At 32.0% G+C, this 16,352-nt stretch overlaps 1 protein-coding gene across 1 annotated transcript in view; it reads right to left on the bottom strand.

Moving 5' to 3' along the window:
- LOC124362772 (F-actin-capping protein subunit beta) overlaps positions 1 to 13,606 on the bottom strand; it is a 28,499-nt gene extending 14,893 nt beyond the window's left edge. Inside the window, exons 1-3 of the mRNA XM_046817543.1 lie at positions 13,434 to 13,606; positions 6,619 to 6,830; positions 4,828 to 5,000 (exon numbers count right to left, since the gene is read on the bottom strand). Coding sequence (XP_046673499.1) covers positions 4,828 to 5,000; positions 6,619 to 6,830; positions 13,434 to 13,436 — 388 coding nt within the window. The 5' untranslated portion in view covers positions 13,437 to 13,606. The remainder of the gene's footprint in view (positions 1 to 4,827; positions 5,001 to 6,618; positions 6,831 to 13,433) is intronic.
- Positions 13,607 to 16,352: the final 2,746 nt, after the last annotated feature.

The raw sequence follows: 16,352 nt of genomic DNA, 5'->3' as shown, positions 1-16,352 counted from the left end.
AATATCTATAGATTTATCATAATGTTAATTATTTATTGTTAAACATTGTATTCATACATTTATTATATTGTTACTGTTCATTTGTTATGTATTTATGGATTCATATGTTGCTTATTTATTATTATACATTGTTGAAATTAGAGTTATTGTATAGGGTAATTGTGCGGAATCGGTGCGAGGTAATTGATTAATCAATTTCATGTGTAGTTTCATTTCAATGTATCTTTGTTGAATATTTAGCGTTGTTAATGCATAGCACGATGGATTATTATACAGTAAATACCTCAATTCTTACAGTGAAAGTTTAAATTTCAGTCTGCAAAAAATCAACAAATTTATACTTGTAATATAGAATGGACTGTTGCATGAGGACTGCCAGCATCAAACAGTAATGAACAATAATATAGATTAAGATGTTCCCGCGCGCACCTTGCATGGTGCATTGGGAAAATACATTGTGAAATTATGAATTTTTTTGAATAAAGATGGTTGTGAACTGTGAACACACACACACACACACACACACACACACACACACACACACACACACACACACACACACACACACACACACACACACAAAGTTGAACTAAAGTATCACTGTCACATTGAGAGCCTATGGTCGGGGAATTACGACTCACAAATCTCGGTTGGGTGTCTTGTTCTGGTGTGTAAGTAGGGTCTTCATCAGTGTCATCAAAAATATCGGACAATGAAAAGTTTGAATCGTTATCACTACCTGACAAATCACTCAGTAGTTGTCTGTCAACTTCACTTACAGTTAAGTGATCACGATCCATTTCTGAATGTCTATTATTAATAACACATGAAAAAACAGTCACAATAACTACTAAAACTTACAAAGATATCAATTTAACAAAGCATTTTAGAGATCTTAACCTCAAAACGATGTAAACACAACCATGTGACCGAACAGACTGCTATACGTAGCAAGTTGTTTACGCACCAACGTGCCCCAGTTGATCACCGCCAGCTGTTGTTGCTTCTATTATTCTGTGTTTTTTTTTATCTTCACTAATTAAAGGACTATGTGAACTGTTATTTATCTATTGCAGGATAGTTAACAAATAAAACAATTTTGGTGTGAAAAGAATTCATGAAAAATAAAGCGTTAAAAATTACGATAACAGACAGCGACGACGGATCGTCGCCTGGCACTTTTCGCAAGGGTTTTTGGCGACGATATATCGTCGCCGTGGCACGCAAAGGGTTAACATTCATAATTTGTTTTCGAGGGTTTTATTGATCTGAGGTTTAACACGTTCAATGCGGTTGCGGTAGATCTACTGCATGGCTGCCTCGCGCCAGGCGCGCATGACGTAGATCTACTGCACAGCGCCATTGTTTAGAAACCCAGTCAGTGTGCTCTCAGCACTCGTCGTGTATGGTTGTCCGTTTTGCCGCTCGTGGGGATATACTTTTCCTGCGTTTTTTGTGGTCGCCGTTCTCAGTTAGCGTTTTTGTGGTTAGTTTTTAGACTACTTCAAATTTTACCGTTTTTGTTGTGTGTTTAGTGTTATTCTTATAATACAATAGACATGGATTTGCCTCCTGGAACTAGTGGAATCCAGAATAGACGTCAGTTTGTGGCTAATAGTGATTCTGATTATGAAGACGACCCTGGTGTCCCTGGTTATGCTCCGGACCTCGACGATGAACAATACGAGACTGATGAGTTCAGAGGTTGAAGGACCCAGACTATGACGTAAGACCACCACAATGGAGTCCTCAAACTATAGGTATGAAAGATGTACCGTTTACAAAAGAGGAAAAGTTTTTAGTCCCTTTGCCTAATGAGATTACCCCAATCAATTTTTTCTTGTTGCTGGTGGATGTGATTTTTTTGGAGGGCATTGTGGCTACTACGAATAGATACGCGTTGGAGTTATTCTGTGGACCTACTACAACCCCAGGCTCACGAATCCATAAATGGAAAGACATTACCGTGGAGGATCTCAAATGTTTTTATTGGCCTATTGCTGCACATGGGAATATTACAATTACCCCGAATACAAGACTATTGGAAAACTTGTAAGCTGTTTTTTCAACGTGCTTCCCCAAATTCATGGCCAGGGACAAATTTCATGCTTATTTTGCGATGCATTAATTTTGAAAGGTACCCTAAACCCAAACAACAGAGCTTCTAAAGTACAGTTTCTAATTGACTACTTCAACAATAAAATGGACTCAATTTATTATCCTCAAAAAAAAGTTGTGCATTGACGAGGGAATGGTTTTATGGAGGGGACGGTTGTACTTTAGGCAATATATAAAAGGGAAGCGCCATAAGTACGGGCATCAAACTGTACAGTTTGTGTGACCCCCATGGCCTACTACTTCGTTTTTTTATGTATTGCGGAGTTTTAGATGATTACGGTGGTAAGGGGCATGCAGCCAATGTTGTATTGAAGCTGATGCAAGGGAAACTCAATTTGTGGCCACAGTTTATTTATGGATAATTATTATAATAGTTTTACTCTTGCCTCAAGCCTGCTCCGTAGGAATACATATTTGCACTGGAACTTCTTCGGCTGGACAGAAAATACGTATCTCCTGAAGTTCAAATCGGCAACCCTGAAAAAGGGTGAAACCATCGCCCGCTACGCCGAAAGTGTTGTTTGTCGCCAAATGGAAAGACAAAACGCGTTGTCTCTTACATATCCACTGAATTTCGAAAATGACATGGTGAATTCAATTAATCGAGGTGGTTTGGAGAGACTAAAACCACTACCAATTGTTCAATACAACCATGTTATGAAAGGCGTGGACCGCAGTGACCAAATGATTCATATTATCCTTGCGAAAGGAAAACACTGCGGTTGGTATAAAAAGATTTTTGTCCACGTAATTCAGATGATGTTAGTGAATGCACACTATCTCTATAACGAAGTTCGCACATCAAGTGGAGAAAACAAAATGCCATTGTACGACTTCCGTCTGGAGGTTATTGACAAGCTACTCCCGGACGTTCCCGAGCCTCCTCGACCTCTGAAGCGCCGCCGCGTCCCCCATGTACCCTCACGGGATTACAGAAAAAGTGGCTTGTGGGAAAGAGAAGTAAACAAAAGAGGTGCAGAGTTTGCTATGCAAATGGCAGAAAGAAATACGTGATGTGGCAGTGTTTAGAATGTGAAGGACAGCCTGGGTTGTGTGTCCCACATTGTTTTGACCAATTCCATGACTAATGAAGCGTACCTTGGGGAGGATGGTTGGGTTGTAAATAGTAGTTTTTAGTGTTTTTTTATCAATATATTTTTTAGTTATACTAAGTGATTTGTTCCCAGTATTATTATAAACAATCGTTAGTGGTCTGTTTTTCAAAAACAATAAGGAAAACGGTGCGCGCTTCGAAGAGAGACTGGCCCCAGGAGCGTGTGCGGTAGATCTACTGCACGTTTTCCAAAATGGCGAAAATTCGGCTCTTTTGGTGTTTGATGACCTTTCTGTACCAACCCGTGTCACAACAACTAAATTGGTAAGTGAATACTAATAAAAAAAAATTAGCCTCTAGCAACAACATACATTACTTAATTTTTTAGCAGCGAACGTGTGTTAATATACCCATTCTCATGCAATGTTTAATGTAATATCCTCTTCTCTGCATTATACTTAGCTTAGCTTATATGTTGATTGCATGATTAATTAATGTATACTATACTGCGAATTTCTGATCTGGATGATAGCGAGATTTTGTGTTCAGGTATCTCTTATTGAGTATTAGTTTCCTATATATGAAATATCGTATTCTCCTGTCTAATTTCCTCTCTGTCACCATGTCCAAACATGGCAAATGCCTGTGATTTTCAACTTCTACATGGTAAATTTGATGATGGGGTGTATGGTATGTATTTACTGTAAGAATTATTATTCTAAGCTGTACATTTCACCTGCAAAGCATATGGTTTATGGCAGTTTTCGATTTAACACCTGTTGACTGACTTCCACATTGAGACTAAAAGATATCAACATTTTCATTGTGTTTTAACAATGTTTCATCAGAGTGTAAACCAGAAAACTCAGATAGTAATTATGACACTGGCTGCATAATTTTAAGAACTACGATAAGAAATATGCTACTTATAAGTGGGGTTTAGGGTAGAATTAATGTAAACACAAGGTAGATGTAGTAGCATATGTAGACAATTATTCATGATGTTACTGATACATCCTTTGAGTTTGTGAGGTATGGAGAACACTCAAAACAGGAGGGTTCTGGAGTTTTCCTCTGGAATATTATTGACTTTTAAGGACTCATAAATGATTTTTACACCCCCTTACTGTCAATACCTGAAACTACAACTTCAGGTGCTGCACAATAAGTACAATTTTAGCAGATTATTATATGCATTGCAACACATTAAAAACAATAAGATTTTCAAAATATTTGCTTGTAAAGTTTTAAACTAAATTGAATTTAAACTGCCACTACATACTACTATAGAGCTTAAGCAAAATAATCTACGGTTTTCAGTTTTATGAAATAAAAGCAATAGTCAACAGAAATATCAGATAGTAGTAACAAATATCCCTTGTATTTTGAAAGCAATGAGCACAGTGTTTACCGTTTATAGTGAAAAGATATTTATTCATTTTTAATATTTATGTTTCAAATATTGTAAGGGGTTTGGGTTTTTTGCTTGCCCTTAATACACAGCACTGTGTACACAGTAAATTGAATTTCACATTTGAGAATATTAAATTATGCCTATTCAAACCAATGTAGTTGTAATTAAAAACAAACTGAATATAAATAGCTGAATATTCATTGGTGTCATAACTGTAAAACAAAGAAAACACATGATTTACCTGCAAATCCGTGATCTAAGTCCCACAGATATACTGAAGATACACCACCCTCAAAATACATTTCTCTATACTGATCAAATGCATGATTGGCATCTATTTCCAACTTTCTCAGTCTCTCCGAAGGCATTGATCCATCTTCCAGAGGAGGGTCATAAGTATTGCTCCAAGGAGATCTGTAAAGGTTAAGTTCAAACACAGAGGTTAAATAGCAAACTGGGAATATAAAGAGACGTACATTCCTAATATATCACAGTACAAAATGTTGTTACTAATATTAATTTATTACTTAACTAAGAAACAAATTAAGATTTTAAAATTTTGGAACATATTTTTGACATTATATTAAAAATTTACAACTACGAATATTTTGAACTTTTTTGTTGTTTGAAACCTTTTCATAGCAAGACTATCTTCATCAGATAAAGATTTTACTCTATATATTTACTTTTGTGAAGTGCCTAACGAAGATAGCTATCAAAAGGCCTCACCCAATTATTACAAGAAACCAATATAAGTTCCATCTCCAACATTGCATTAACATGAAACTGAATGATGACATAAGAAAGTAGTCCCTGATACCAATTTTGAATGGAGTATGTAAGCTTTGACAAAATTTTACAATACCTCTCAGCATTTATTGTCCTTCCTCTGAGAGAAATTTTTATCAGAATAATAACATTCAAAAAAAAAAAAAAAAAAAAAAAAAAAAACTATGGCCATTACTTTCTGTGAAGTATCTAGTTTAAATTTTCATAATTTTGTTTTATGATTTTGAACAAGTTATGACAGTATATAACATACACAATAAGCGGAACTTGGGACATCACTACTCCAGAAAATACTTGTAACTGCCAACATTGTTCAATTTGATTTTTGTCTCTCGACCATACAATGTGATGAAATTAGTAGGAGGGCACTCCAGATAAGTTCTAAATAAGTTGCACAATATGTGGTTTTCCCCAATACACATAATTTGTAATGTCATTATTCCATGAAGTAAAACTGGAAACATTCTTTAAATTTTCATCTTTACCTTTCCACCACAAAAGTTTTCTCAATAAAATATTTTCTGTACTTATTTAACCTTTTTCTTCTTGTTTGCCATATAGCAAATGTGTTAAATTTAAAAAAAAATAAAGTTTTGAGGATTTTTATAATTTAAAAGATACACGACATACTCAATCAAAATTTAAGCTTCATATATTGACTTACAGTATTGTTTAAGGTTTGGATAGCATTTTAAATTAAAATTAAAATGCAACATTTAATGATATTTTACAAGTTAAAACATCCATGGTAGGCTCAATCGAAATTTAACCTTCATTTTATTAACTTATTGTTTATGGCTTCAATAGCACTTTTGATGAAAATTAAAATGAAAATTTAATATATTTTTAACAAGATCTTTCCAAATAGATTCAACTGGCTAGTGACAATTCTGTTAAAATTGTTTCTGAATACAGTTATAGTTTGACAAAAACATAATTAAATAGTTTGTTCAAAAGGTTTTGAAAAAAAAAGAATACGATATGAAATATTGGTTGAAATATTTCTAAGTAATACTGTAATAAATCTCATTGAATGAATTAGCCATACATATTTTAAAGTTATTTTTATCCAATCTTTAAAGATACTTGGCAATCACTTAACATGTGCAATATTTTATTTGTATTTTATTGCACAGTCTTTATTTGATAAAATTGAAACTACTCAACAGCACAATACTTGTTTCACACTCATAGTTTATGATTGGACATGTTCATTCAGATATTGTAATAACAATCAACATACCTGTATGAGTCTCCATCTCTATTGTAATCACACAACAGATAGTCCTTGCCTGATTCTTTATCTCTGGCAATTTTCAGAGGTTGGTCAACAGAGGACAGAAGATCTTCACAAAGGCTAGGTACTAGGTCAATCAAATCACTCAAGTTTTTCTCAATTTGCTGAGGGGGAAGACGACGCATCAAATCTAACGCACAATCCATTTGCATATCTGACTGAAAATGTAAACAAAATTTGAGTAAACTTAATTTTGTTAATTTGAGTGAAGTTTACTCAAATTAACAAGTTAATTTAAATTACCAGTTAGACAACAAATTTGTGCAATATTTTATAAATGGGTAAGAGAATCTGGTAAAACAAATATTTGTACAGAATTCTAATTCTTTTATCTTAGAATTGTAACATTTTGTTTAAGTTTACTAACAACCCAATTTAAAAAATTATTTTTTGAATAAATTCTACATATGATTTTATTCAATATGTATTTTCTTGTTTTTGTCCTTATAATGAGGTAGTTAAAACAGTCCATAGAACTTATTAAAAATAATTGTTTGAAATTGGAGTGGTAGTTGATTTATAAATCACTATTTACCTTAGTACTGTCAGAATTGATACCTCATAAAATCATCCATCATCAGTATGAATTCAAAATATGAAATAGGATCAGAATATCCATAACATGAAAAAATTATCAAATAACTTTGTATCAAATTAATATGTAAAAATAACTTTCACTATGTGAATTGTTATAAACAGTTTATGACTAATTTGTACACAGTAAAAATTCAACCAATCAAAACTCGTCTTAATTTAACCAAGACCAATAAACTTCCTTGGCTATTACAAAATTCTGCTTCTTTTGAATATTTTTGAGTTTATGCCAGTTTGTACTATCTTCACCTATATCACCTTCTATAAAGTTATACAAAATGTTATAAGATACACACTCCTAAATTTGCAATCAATGGTAAATAACTATAAGTTTCTTTCTTTTTTAAACAGTAAAATTACTATTTTAGAAACAAAAATGTCCTTTTCACAGACTAACCCCAACTATCATTTAAAAATAATTTTCAGCTGTGTAAGTTTTAGTTCTTTCATAAATTTACAAAATTGTTTTAATAAACAAATTTTATGCATGTTAATTTCAATGCTAATAAACATACTCAGATAATAAAGGCATATTGTCATCTAAACTGAGTATATTGCATTATTTTCTTTTCTGTGGTATACCTAACCTAACTATTCAAAAGAATCTAGAATAGATCAATTAGCTGTTTGAAGTAGTTATTAGATAGCCACTTATCTTTCTGTTGATTATACTATACTTGAGATCTGTTATAATTTTTAAAGTTGGGGATTTTTAATCTTCAGGTTTTATTGAGGTCTAGTAAATGCACCAGTAACACTACATAATTTCTGTTACCATACAAAATTAATAAGACAAGTACAATTAATATTGTTTTGTATTCATCTATTTAGCAACATCTATATTGCTTTCACAAGATCAAGTGAGAAAAGTAAGGGTTCCTTAGTCCAGAAGTGAGAAAAGTAAGGGTTCCTTAGTCAAGGATTCTTGTTATAGTGGACTGAAACTATTAAAAGGAAGTCTAAGTGTCTAGACAAAAGGCTTTTAATAACTAAAACTATTTTTAATATATTAAAAAATATAATATTTATTTATATTCATTCATATATTTTTACAGACATTAAATGTCAAAATATGTTATTTCTTAAATATTTTCTTATATGTGATATTCATTTTAAGTACACTACTATAAAATAAATTTGTCAAGCCTGTATTTGTAATCTATATGAATTAATTTATAGCTAAAAATATAATACTACTGTATACGTTGTCAAACCTATCAAAAATATTGTAGATGTCAACTACACGTTTCAGAACAATCCTTTCTTCATCAGGTGGTTAAATATTAATAAATACTGCTCCACATGGGGTTGTCAACGATTTAAAAAATGTTTTAAAATAACACCTGATGATGGAATGATTGATCTGAAACATGTAGTGAATACCTACAATATTTTGGAACTGTTTGACAAGGTTCCGGGGCTATAGACCATGAATTAGGTACAGTACTACTACATAAATCATTATTTTAGAAAAATTAAAAATTCTTTATCTTGTCACATTACTGTACAAACAATGTATAGACAGTAAGGTGCACAACTGCTGACATTTCCAAAGCCATGACATTTTTAAAAAGGTTTAACTTAAACATTTTTCTTGTTGCCAAAGTGGATAACCAGAAGACCAATGTGAACAGTCACTTTTTGACAAACAGAAATGAAGATTTTCTGGACCAATGTTTATAATTTTCAATAATGATGAAAGTTTGCGTATTGGAAGTAAAGAAACCAAATTTCAAAAATCTAAATCTACTTGTCCGACACTTACTGTGCATACAGACAGATAGAAATCAGATTTCTTTCATCAGCAATTGGCAGGAGAGGCTTCGCTAAATGCTCAACCAATAATATTAATAATTTAACATGTAAATATTACACACTAAGGTTGAGCTGAAGCGGGAAGAATGAATTGGTCATTAATTAAATAAAATTACATGAAAAGATAAGATATATTTTGAGTCACCAAATAAATATCGACCACACATAGACAATGACCAATTCAATAGAGAATCCTTATTAAATGTGTTACTATGTCACGTTTTAAAATGCCAAATGACTATACTGTACTCCGTCTAAAAATTTGTTTTATTATAAAATGATCTCATTGCCATTATGGTTACATTTAATACCAATGTTAAAATTTTCACTAATGCTCAGGCAAATCCCATGGGGTGACATGCACCATCTTTGAACCAATGTTGTCTATATAAAAATGAACCTCATAAACGTCTGCAAGTCAGTTGATGTAGTAAGGACACACTAACAGATATGATGCTCAGCAATAAGTTTTAAAATAATAAAGATGGATACCTATTTTATTTTTTAAATGCTATTGGTTGTTAAAATTTACTTTAAATGAAAACATGTCAATTGAAGTCTGTACGATCGTCTTTCAGTGCAGTAGTATTTTCTTTAAAGTTTCTTACAATTTTATATATTTGAGTATGGAGTAAGCATTTGACTATAAATTATTAATTAAATGAGTTTATATATTATAGCTATTGATGTAAAAAGTCAATTATTTGTATGCACCTATTAATCTATATATAGACTGATAAAACTGATTATTTAGAGGCACCTCACACCCAAGTCTGTGCAAGGAAACCCTGTGTAACTTGCAGTGAAATTTTGTTCTGTGTGAAAAACAATCACTCACTCACCAAAACAATGCTTCATTGCATACTACTATGCACAAAATTTGGAATTTAAACAGATAAATGGCACTACAGACAATACACCTTAGTAGCCTAATAAAGCCAAGGCTTATAATACATTTGCTACATATTCTTCAATCAGAAACTAAACATATACATTATGATAATAATTTCAAGTATGAATTTGACATGTTTCCAACAAAGTGAGTGGCTAAAAAGGATAGATAAGGTTATCTCTCATAAGAAGGAGATAACAGGTTGTTAGCATGTACCAGACAAAACACAGGGAATTTGAGTTGGGAAAACTAGTCTAACAACTGTGTTTGAGGATAATTTTATGTTTTTATCTGACTGTCCGTTTATCATCATGTTTTCCGCCAGTTTCTACCTTCCTAGTGAAATTTGTCACTTTTTACTACACTCTCCCGGCCTTGTTTGGCTCTGTAGGTCTTATATGCAAATTTGATATTGAAAAATATTTACTTTAGTCACTTCATATTATTTGTTGTTTTCTTCATAAGGAAAATACTTAAAAAGTCAATTATAAAATAACATAAAAAATTAAGTTTTGGAAAATCTCAAACATTTATAAAAACCTAGTAAAAGAACAAATAGCTTAATAGGCTGACAATAATACCTCCTGCATTCATCGCGGGCTGCAACATCACTGCACCAAGGGGTAATGGCAACGGATTTAAAACATCCCTAAAGAGAGTACCGATCAGTAAAATATAAAAATATTCTATGTGTGAACAGGAATGATTGAGAACTAAAATTATTACAACACACCTAACCCTATTATTCTTGCTACATAAGGGACAATGGGCACCATAATTATTCTACTGCTTAACACCAATGTATAGTAATAATAAAAAGAAAAAGAATGCCAGGATTTTGAATGGCCATTACTTAAAAAGATAACTAAATGGTAAAAACATCAAATTGACGTTGAAATAACTCAATTTTGTTTTTCACAACACAAGGTAAAGTGTGTTCTGAAATGGAAATGGAATGTTAATATATAGTGTCGGTTTCGAGTTACGTATCGAGGTCAAAAATCGCCAAATGATAGATAAAACAATTCGTTACTGGTTTGATCAGTTTCATGACACAGGAATTGTGTTGAAAGGACATTCAACTGGTCAACCAAAAACAGGAGACGACAAAATTTAAGAAATCTTGCATCAGAAGGCCAAAAAAAATTGTCCAACGAAGTCTCCAGTTAAACATACTCAAATCGACAGTCCACGATGTACAAGATTGAGACTTCATGGTGACAAAAAGTCTTTTAAGAACTCAGATTAACCCTCCGACTGATAATAAGAAACTCCCAGAATGATACACTGGTTGTTGTCTTTGCGTAACATATTTTTAGAATATTTTACAAAAACATGTGCTAAATGCTAAATAACAAGTGTTATATATCAGTTTTTTTGCTACAAACCAGGGAAGACTTTAAAATAATGCAAATATGCTCTTACTAGAGTATTGTTTTTTTAATTGTACATAAACTGAAAAAAATGTATTATACATTTTTTGTTTTCTAAGTTTCACTCCATGTAACTTTCACATGACATGAGATAGTAAGATACTGTAAATGTAAAAAATGTACACAGTTTTGTAGAGAACGAAAAGATTATATATATATATATATATATTTTACAACAACAAAATAATTTTTTGATAAAAATGTAAAGTATGTATTACTTATTTTGGCAGTAAGCACCCATATTGGTGTTTGATAAATTCTTTGGGCAAGAGGTATACTAGATAATGATGAATTGTTTTCACTGTTACTATCAATTTTCACAACCCAACTCTCATTCCACTAGTTTATATTCATTCAGACTACCTGACAACAAATCTGACAAAGAAATATCATCATGCACTTTATTAGCCAATGTGTGATTTTCATCATCAGAACTAATATTTTCATCATCCAATAGTTCACGTATATAAATTTAACAACAAGGATCATCCATTTTACAACATAGCAATCAGTTATAAACAACTAGCCTATATAATAACCTATCAACAGTAGGAACAAAAAACGTCAAGGTCATTCAGAACGTCACCGCTGCATAGTCCGTCAGCTGTATGCCGTGCGGCATTTGGATCGATATCAGCAGACAACAAGTAATGTTATGAATATAAACTATATAAAATTAACTGATATTTATGAGTAGAGGATTTGACTGATGCAAGTTACGTCTTAATAACTTAAACAGTTTTGGCTCAATAATAGTGGAAAGTACACCGACAGCTGTGTCGTTATTATCAGTTCACAAGCGGTATTGATGAACGTCTGTGCCGTCGGTCATCAGTTGGAGGGTTAAACACGCCGATCTCACTTAGCATATAGACTTAAGTACCGTCATATGTTTGAAATTAAATAAATAAATTACATATTATATAAAATGACAATCTCATGAATAATAATGAACCATAATTATAAAACAATCAACCAGAACATGTAATATGGGCTGCAGTATAATAAGAGGCCACTACCACAACAGAACCATACGTAGTATTTCCTTAAAAACAGTAAAAAGTAACTAAATGTTAAACTGCTTTGTTTGTTATATTTTATAGATACGCAACATAGATAGTTTTTATATAACGTAATTCGTGTAAACATTTTTGTTTCTATAGTTTAGATAATCATAAATATGATTCTATTGTGGTGGTGGCCTCTTATTACACTGTAGCCGTAATATGCAAAATCTTATTTAAATTTAAATAATAGACTATAAAAAAACAATAGCCTTGAAACTAATAATATATCTTAGTTAATCAACTTTTAATGTAGTTTTTTTAGTTTTATAAAGTTAATTTAAATTTTTTTAACAAAGTTACTTTTAAATCTTAGGCCTATTATATATGTAATATGAAAATGTGTTTACAGTTAGTAGGCAGATGATTAAAGTTAATTGTTTAAGTTCATTAATCAGTACCACCTAATTATATCGATTGTTGAAAGAAATTAAACAATAGTGTTTGTTAGTATTAATATAAAAACAGAGTCCACTTATCATACTAAATCCAATTCTAGTACTGATGTGGTCTTGTAAACTAATAGCTAAAAATTAAGATTAGAGCTGATACTTCTTGTTTATAGGGCACTACATAACCTCCAGAAAGTTACTAAAATCTAACTCATTCTTTTGTACTTATTGGAGTTACACTGGACTGTTATTATGCCTTCTCCAAAGGACATCCTCAGTATATTTACTGTTAACTATACAAAAGGAAAATTACAGAACACTATCAAGTGCATAATATATGCTATCCTTCATATAAGACTAGGCTGTTTTGATTCAGTGTTCTATATACAGGCTACTACTTTATTTTACATTATTGAGAACTATATTAAATATTAGTAATTGGGATCTTAAACAGGAGAATTACTATGGAAGTTACTTATTCAAGTACACTGCAATGCATAATATTGATACAAATTTAACTTGTATACCTTGTTCCACATAATCAATCTATAAAACCACTAAAAATACTCACCATAATTAACAGTGAATAAATGCAGTAAAAGGAAAATTTGTTCAACTTAAAAGTAAACTTGTTCAAGTATAAAAATTACTTTGAAAAGTTCTTTTAATTATTAAATACACATTTGACACAACCAAATCATGTCGGAACGTAACCAATCATAACCCCACAACCTAGACACTTCGGACATTTTTTTTTTTTTTTTTTTTTTTTATCTTTTTGTTTAGCGTTAAGGCTAATAGGCTTTGGGGAATCCATGAAGCCTCGATGTGCGATAACTATTTATTCTGTGGTTGTCATGTTAATAAAGGTATTCAGCAGTATTAGTCAATTCCATATACATGTATATCTAATAGACATAATCGAAGATATTAGTGGTAATACATGAATGTTTCAGTAGTGTACTGTAGTGTTTCGTTAGTCACTCAAAAGATGGGAGTTTGGGAATCTAAGACATAGGTGGGAAGATAGGGACTGGTGGGGTGTTAGGAGAGCTTCTCGCCAGGGGCCCATCAGGCATTCCTATCCCGAAAGGAAGGGCCTCGGTTGAAGTGCCTATTCCCAAGGTTACATGTATGTAGTATGTTGATTTCTGTTGTGTATAATTCAGTTTAGTTATATCCTTCGTTTAATTGCAACTAGAAAACTATTTAGTTCTTTGAAAATTTGACTATCATTGGTTTGTAATACTCTACATAAGTTCACATTATTTAACCCAAATTGTTTACTAATTAATTTGAAATTTGTGCTTCTAGCATGGTCATTTGCCGGGCATCTGAAAAATATAATGCTCTAAAAGTTTCGTTATTACCCAAAGTACATCTTAAGCATAACGGAGTAAAATACTTACCTATAGTAAAAAGACTACTATTTGTATTAGCATGTCCAACTCTTATAATCTAAGTAGGTTAACTATCTCCCATCTTTTAAACTTGACATTTTTGAACCCAACTTTGTTTTGGGACTGAATCTACAATTTGTTTGTACCATTTTGCTTTATTTGAAACCTAAAAAGTATTCATTAAATTTAGCATGGTATAGTATTTTTTGATACGCCTTAAAAATCGTCAAATGGTATGTTAAATTCTACTAGTCTGATGCCATCTGTTATTGCTTCCTTAGCTAAACTGTCCACTTTTTCGTTTTCCAGCGATACCTATGTGACCCGGTATCCACTGTATAATGATATTTTTCTTTGTCACTAATATTTCATAAACTATTGTTATAATAATACTTTGATTATCATTATTCGACCCCTCCATGCTTTTTTCTATGGCTATTACTGCAGCTTGAGAATCAGTTAAGATTATAAAATCGTTGTTATTTAGATTACTTAAGTGTTGAATACTTTTCAAAATTGCTACTAACTCCGCAGTATAACTTGAAGAGTACTTATTTAAAGTATATTTGGCTGAGATATTAAGTTGTGGTATCCAGAAGGCAGAGCCAACCCCTTCTACAGATTTGGATCCATCTGTGTAAACACGAATGTAATCTTTGAAGGTTATGTTTTAGTTTGTCTCTACTATTTGTTTTGTAACATTTTCATTTTGTTGGTTCTTGATAATTTTGTTGTCTAGTATAAATGCATTACTGGTAGGTTTTACCTTTCTATTTATTAAGAAGAGGGGTTCATCAAAATCCCAAATATTCTTAAATACTACATCAGTAATTATGTTTATATTAATCTGACTAATATTATTCAAAGATTGTAGAAATAAAGGGACCCTTTTGTTTGCCCAATATTGCATGTCAGTATATATTGAGCTAAGATACATTAAACTTGTATAAGCAGGGTGATTATTTTGCGAAAACTATTTTGTAAACTACCCTATCGGTAGTAGCTGTCGCCTTAAGTTTAAAGGCATTACAGATGCTTCTGCATGTAATGTTACAATAGGGGAAGATTTAAAAGCCCCAAGGGCAATTCTCAGTGCCTGATTTTGTAAATTATCAATCTTATTCAACTCAGTTTTAGTGCTATGTCCGTAGAGGAAACATCCATAATCTAGCTTACTTCTTATCACACTCTTATAAATCTGTAATATAAATTCAGGGTGAGCTCCCTGAGTTCTGCAACTGACAGATTTAAGGATATTCAAGTCTTTCCAGCATTGTTGAAGAAATACTATTGATATGAGTCTTAAAAGTTAGCTTATTGTCGATGTATATGCCTAACACTTTAATTGTGTCTACTACAGGTAAACACTGATCTTTTATAAAGTACTGTAGATTAGGGTCATTATTTTTTTTTCTAGATACAACTAGTATAATTACATTTTTTGCATTGAAGTCCATGTGTAGGATCTCGAAATATTCAACCAGCCCATTAATAGCTAGTTGCATATGATTTTGAACCATGTCATAATTTTTATGTGCGGAATATAGCAGTATATCATCTGCATATTGCACAGATTTGACTTGAGGTGGTAAAGCATATTTTATATGTGATGTATAAAGGGAGAATAACAAGGGACTGAGAACACAGCCCTGTGGCAAGCCTCTGTTAACTACCCTAGTGAAAGTATACTTAGGATTAATAAAGCTTAATTTTCTATTTATCAGCCAGTTGTGGCAGTATATTAAGAACTTAGATGGAATACCTAGGCTAGATAATCTATCTATCAATGCCGGTATAAAAACATTATCATATGCACTAGAAATATCTAATGCTGCAGCAACAGTTGTTTCGTTAAATGATAAGGCTGTTAGAGTGTCGGTTACAAAATGTAATAGGTAATCACTACAACCCTTCATTTTTTCTGAAACCATATTGAGTCTCAGAGACCAAATTGAGTTTTTCGGCCAAACCATTCTAACCTATTTTTAATTAGTGAATTCATAAGCTTAGCTAAACAAGATATTAACGAAATTGGTCTGTATGATTCTTCTGAGTTCTTATTTTTTATTAGGTTTAAGCAAAGCAATAAT

The sequence above is a fragment of the Homalodisca vitripennis genome, chromosome 5 (assembly GCF_021130785.1).
Source record: "Homalodisca vitripennis isolate AUS2020 chromosome 5, UT_GWSS_2.1, whole genome shotgun sequence".
Lineage (NCBI taxonomy): Eukaryota > Metazoa > Arthropoda > Insecta > Hemiptera > Cicadellidae > Homalodisca > Homalodisca vitripennis.
This window is presented reverse-complemented; position numbering and strand designations above follow the sequence as displayed.